The 6,290-nt window shown below is 44.6% G+C and overlaps 1 protein-coding gene across 1 annotated transcript; it reads left to right on the forward strand.

Annotated features, from left to right (window-relative positions):
- The first annotated feature begins 790 nt into the window (after positions 1 to 790).
- LOC142072965 (olfactory receptor 52P1-like) lies at positions 791 to 2,169 on the forward strand. Its single transcript, XM_075131365.1, has one exon. It carries the CDS (start codon positions 791 to 793, stop codon positions 1,841 to 1,843), a length of 1,053 nt encoding a protein of 350 aa, XP_074987466.1. The 3' UTR covers positions 1,844 to 2,169.
- The last annotated feature ends 4,121 nt before the right edge of the window (positions 2,170 to 6,290 follow it).

Below are 6,290 nucleotides of genomic sequence, written 5' to 3' on the forward strand. Positions count from 1 at the left end.
GGGTGTCACAAGTTTTACTCAGTTTTGTTTCCATTTGTTGTTGTTCTGTAACTTCAGGCATTTCATTGGTAGAAATAACATTTGATATTTTTGTAACAATGTACCCCATATTGTTCATTGTGATATGATGATATGATGATATGATTATAGCATAATTATGATACAGTTTATGCAAGATGGGTCATGTAAGATGTTATTGGAAAAGTTATGACTTTCTGAATATGGTTATCCTATTTGTATGTATTGATGATTTTGGTCAAAAGTTCTGAATTTTGATGACTTCCCTGTATTTCAAATGTAGTTACAAGTGAGTAACGCCCACTAGGGAACTTGATGTCAGTCTAGATAGATGGTTGGGAAGGGCCTATTCAGGGCAATGAGACTTTGGGGGAAACAATAGGCCTTTAGAGAAACTTATCTCCCACCTGGTGAGCCTCCCTGAGAATGCTTCAGACAGACTATACGTAGTGGATGCTATGACTCTAAAAGGCCATGTGACCAGGCCACATAACTCTGGACTCCATTTTGGGGAGTCTGTAATCTTCCCACAAACGAGTCTGGAAACCAAGTTTTGAAACAAACGGTTCCCTCCGTATTCTAGATCTATGGAAAGTAGGGAGTGACATCGTCGGTGGTTCTTCACTCCTCACTCAAGAAGACTCCGAGAATGTTCATAACTATAACATATTTACCATATTATTTTTTACAAATAAGAACCCCCTTGCTGTGCTTTTCTCCCTTTACAGGCACCTTGAGCATTTCTGAGTCATATCGATGCATCAACTGCTTCATGGCACCTTTCAACTTCACCCACTCTGACACTTCAACTTTCATCCTAATGGGCATCCCTGGCCTGGAGGCTGCCCACATCTGGATTTCCATTCCTTTCTTTACATTCTACATTATCAGCCTGTTGGGAAATGTCACGCTTCTGTCTGTTGTAGGTAAGGAACAGACTCTGCAGAAGCCGATGTACCTCCTGCTCTGCATGCTGGCACTTACAGACATTGCCACACCTACCTTTGTTGTGCCAAAGGCACTGGGCATATTTTGGTTCAATTTGAAAGGCATTACTGTGGCTGGCTGCCTCACCCAGATGTTCTTCCTCCACACGATTTCTGTGATGCACTCATCCACCCTCGTGACAATGGCCTTCGATCGCTACGTTGCCATATGTAACCCTCTGAGATATGCCACCATCCTCAGCAATGCACAAATAGCTAAGCTAGGGCTTGTAGGTTTCATAAGAGCTGTTCTCTTCATTCTGCCCCTGCCCCTGCTCCTGAGTCAGCAGACATTCTGTGCCAACCGCATTTACCCCCACACACAATGCGAGTACATAGCTATGGTGAAGATGGTGTGTGGGGACATCAGAGTCAGCAGGATATATGGTTTTGTGCTAATGTTTGTAATCAATGGGTTTGACCTGACGTTCATTGCCCTGTCGTATGGTCTGATCATCAGGGCCGTCCTCAGAATCTCCTCTCATAAAGCCCACCAGAAAGCCCTTAACACTTGCACAGCCCACATCTGTGTGTTGCTGACATATTATACCCCTACCTTCTTCTCCATTCTTACACACTACTTTGGTCAAGGCATCGCACCCTATGTTCATATCATCTTAGCTGACCTTCTTCTCCTCATCCCTCCCATGCTCAACCCTATCATTTATGGGGTCAAAATGAAAGAGCTTCGTGACAAAGTAGTCAAATACACCTGCAGAAGTTCTGCAGACACAAAGTTCACGCAAAGTTCTGCAGACACAAGAGACGATATCTCCTCAGGCCTGCAGTGTCCATCAGGGAACTGTCAAATTGTCAGAGAGTATGTGAACCAGCACTAAGTGGGATGCGGTTTGGGAGGAAGACCAGAAGTTCTGTGAGCGCCATGGTTCCCCAGTTACCCCTGGCATGGAGGAAGAGTATGCTCACAAACAATCTGTAAAAAAAGTCAGCCTTCCTTGACTGTGCAGTTCTTACGAGTTGTACTCCTAGCAGAAGGAAAATCCTTTCACCAGAAAAGGGTTAAGAAGCTAAGGTAACCTCGCTGGCACCTGACCCAAAATGACCAATGAGGGACAAGGTACTTTCAAATCTGGAGGGGGGGAAAGCCTTTGTCTGTCTGTGTAATACCGTTGCTGGGAACAGATCAAGGATGCAAGCCCTTCAACTCCTGTACAGTTGGTAAGAAATCTAGCTAGAAAATGCTTTTGGATTTCTTTGTTTTGGCTTGGAAATTCACTGTCCTGGAGGACATGTGTATTCCTGTTTTTTGTATCTTTTTGTAACTTAAGGTTTTGCCTAGAGGGATTCTCTATGTTTTGAATCGGACTGCCTGAATCGGTCCATGGGCCTGCATTCACCACAACCCTCCACAGCATCCAGAATGCGTTCACCCGGGGAGGGATATCCTGGCCCACAACACAATTTTTTTCAGGAAGAGGGGCAGACCAGTTGAATAGTCATGACTAAGGTTTTTTGTCACAGATAGTTTTAGTAAAAGTCACCAACAGGTCACGAGGGTCTGCGGGGGAGACTGAAATGGGGAAGATTAAAGCCTCATCAGGAGTATGAGAGCCTGAGCCGCACTTCAGGACGGGTGAGGGTCCAGCACTTACTGCCACTGCAGATAACAGCTCTGTGGCCCCCACTGCAGCCCCAGCACCTCAGAGGTCCAGAGCCCCTGCTGCAGCCCATGTGAGAGAGCTCCACGGCTCCCACTGCCAGTGGCAGCTCAGAGATCTGGGTCCCCACACGGCCAAGAGCAACTTGGAGGGCCACATACCCCCACCGCCAGAGGTGGCTGAAAGCTGCTGGTTCCTTGGCCACACATGGCAACTGAGAGCTCAGGAGCCTCCACCCGCTGCCCCAGGGCTGAAGTGGTAAATGTCACAGAGGTCTCCGAAAGTCACAGAATCTGTGACTTCTATGACTTAATCTTATCCTTAGCCATGTCTATGAACAACTCTCCGTGGTGAATGGAGAAGTGGTGGAACCCTAGTGACTGAGACAGTGACAATACTTTGTGCAGGAGGCAAAACAATCACTGACTTGCCCCAGACAGTAGAATTGTTCATCCCTGGACTCAGAGTGTCATCCAGAATTGTTAAGACCTGGAATGTTGTTGCCTCTGTAACCCTGTTCAGTGCTTCTCTCCTTGGAGCTCCAAAATTATCAGTGTTGGCAGGTAAGGCAACCTACTAATTCAGCAGTCCTTGATCTTATTCAGAAAGAAAGACCGCAGGCATGGTTCGATGACAAAGGCATCCGGAGAGGTTTATTTCCCCCTAGGCAGAATCCCATCACCCTGAGTATGAGCAAAACGAGTGAATTACCTTATGAAAGTCCTTTTCTGGGTGGTAATACCCCAATAAATCCTTAGAGATCAAGGACTACTGAGGGTAAAGACATTAAGAATGTTGATCTACCATCTCCAAACCGATGGGTTGGTAGAGTGATTTCAAGGAACTGTTCTGGAGACATTATTGAATTCTGTAGCCTCAGATTCCGAACATTACGATCAACTCCTCCCCAACCTCCTTTAACCAATCAGGGAGGTGCCTCAAGGCTTCAAGTTTTCGCCCTTTGAACTGCTGTCTTGGAAGTCCTCAGGTAATGAACATAGACCAATAAATTCTTCAATTAAGAAATTGCCTCGAGACTTTGTGAGTGTTTGCTCGAAGAATTTTGCTAAATGCACAGCAGGTACAAGAGAAGGCCGATAATAAAGGGGTCTAGCTGTGAGTGTTCCGTCTGGGTGATTGTGTGTTATGGTTACAACCAAGCTTGCTCTTCAGATGATTGGTTCATTGGCAGGGACTCTTTGATGTAGTGAGGCATGTGGGCCCCATCGACTACAAGGAGCACCACCCAGAGAAGAAAAAGAAGACTAAGATAAGAACATAAAAACAGCCATGCTGGTCAGACCAATGGTCCATCTAGTCCAGTATCTTGTCTTCTGACAGTGACCAATACCAATCTTCACACTGAAAGAATCGAACAGGCTGTTCTTGAGGGATCCATCTCCTGTTCTCCAGTCCAAGCATAGGCAATCAGATGCCAGGGATTCCCAGATCATGGGGTTGAATCCCTGAATATCTTAGCCTGCAGCCTATTAATTTCCTTCAGTCATCCCTGGTTCTTGTGTAATGTGAAGGAGTAAACAAGACTTCCACAATTAAATTACCCCTAATGAAAAAAACACAGTAAAAGAACTAAAAAAGAGCTTAAGAACCATGTAAAACAAACAGTGAAATATGAAAAGGCATCTTTTAAAAAGTGGAAGTCAAATCCTAGTGAGGTATATAGAAAGGACCATAAACACTGCCAAATTAAGTGTAAAAATGTAATAAGAAAAGCCAAAAAGGAGTTGAAGAACAGCTAGCCAAAAACTTAAAAGTTAAGAACAAAATATTTTTAAGTACATCAGAAGCAGGAAGCCTCTTAAACAACCAGTGGGACACCATGACAATTGAGATACAAAAGGAGCATTTAAAGATGATAAAGTCATTATGGAGAAACTAAATGAATTCTTTCCTTCAGTCTTCATGGCTGAGGACGTTAGAGAGATTCCCAAAACTGAGCCATCTTCATAACATCAGCTAACAGGATGTTAGGAATCATTAAAAAAGGGAGAAAGAATAAGACGGAGAATATTTTATATGCTCTGGGTTCAGCTGATCACCATATTGGGGGTCGGGAAGGAATTTTCCTCCAGGGCAGATTGGAAGAGGCCCTGGGGGTTTTTCGCCTTCCTCTGTAGCATGGGGCACGGGTCACTTGCTGGAGGATTCTCTGCACTTGAAGTCTTTAATCCATGATTTGAGGACTTCAATAGCTCAGACATAGATGAGAGGTCTATTGCAGGAGTGGGTGGGTGAGATTCTGTGGCCTGCATTGTGGAGGAGCTCAAACTAGACGATAATAATGGTCCCTTCTGACCTTAATATCTATGTATCTACGAGACTAAGGGGGGGTATGATAGAGGTATATAAAATCATGAGTGGTGTGGAGACAATGAATAAGGAAAAGTTATTTACTTGTTCCCATAATATAAAAACTAGGGTCCACCAAATGAAATTAATGGGCAACAGGTTTAAAACCAAGAAAAGGAAGTTCTTCTTCACTCAGCACACAGTCAACCTGTGGAACTCCTTGTCGGAGGAGGTTGTGAAGGCTAGGACTATAACAGGGTTTAAAAGAGAACTGGATAAATTCATGGAGGTTAAGTCCATTCATGGCTATTAGCCAGGATGGGTAAGGAATGGTGTCCCTAGTCTTTGTTTGTCAGACTGGAGATGGATGGCAGAACAGAGATCATTTGATCATTACCTGTTAGGTTCACACACTCCGTTGCACCTGGCATTGGCCACTGTCAGTAGACAGGATACTGGGCTGGATGGACCTTTGGTCTGACCCAGTACGGCCATTCTTATGTTCTTATGTTCTCCCCAAAGTTAGACATTTTGGCTTTTATCAATTCTTGAAAGATTTCACCAATTACACATCTGTTTATACGTCACTATAAATCCAACCTATCATTTTCTAACAGTTCCCTAATGTAAGTGGGGAACTATTGTTGGGATCTTTCCTGGCTTTTGCGTCACCCCAAGGGAACTGGTAGTGAAAGAGTCCAAGTCCCTACTCCCACTCCCTTTTCCCAGAGGCCTGCCTGACCTCAAGGACTCCCCTTCCACTCTCCTGTTTGGAAGAGTCCTCGTAATGGCGATATGGCTGAGCCAAAGATTCCTGGAAGGCTGAACCCCCAGTCTCATCGTGGTCACTTAGGACAGGGGCTAGGGTGTCCCCACTCTGGGGTACTCTCTTCACACCGGACACTTCTTTGACCCACTGATCACTGCATTAACTTCAAACCAACTAGAATGTGTTAAACAGCGACTGAAAGAAAATTGGAGAGGAGTACTTGTAGCACCTTAGAGACTAAGCAGTTTATTTGAGCATAAGCTTTTGTGAGCTACAGCTCACTTCATCGGATGCATTTAGTGGAAAATACAGTGAGGAAATTTATATACACACAGAACATGAAGGAAAAAAAAAAACCTGTAAGCAGAGTGATCATTTAAGATGAGCTATTACCAGCAGGAGAGAAGGGTGGGGGTTGGGGGGGAGGGGGGTGAAAACTTTCCAGCAGTTAACAAGGACATCTGAGGAACAGTGGGCGGGGGTGGGGGAAATAAACATGGGGAAATAGTTTTACTTTGTGTAATGACCCATCCATTCCGAGTCTCTATTCAAGCCTAAGTTAATTGTATCCAGTTTGCAAATTAATTC

The sequence above is a fragment of the Caretta caretta genome, chromosome 1, assembly GCF_965140235.1.
Source record: "Caretta caretta isolate rCarCar2 chromosome 1, rCarCar1.hap1, whole genome shotgun sequence".
Taxonomy (NCBI): domain Eukaryota; kingdom Metazoa; phylum Chordata; order Testudines; family Cheloniidae; genus Caretta; species Caretta caretta.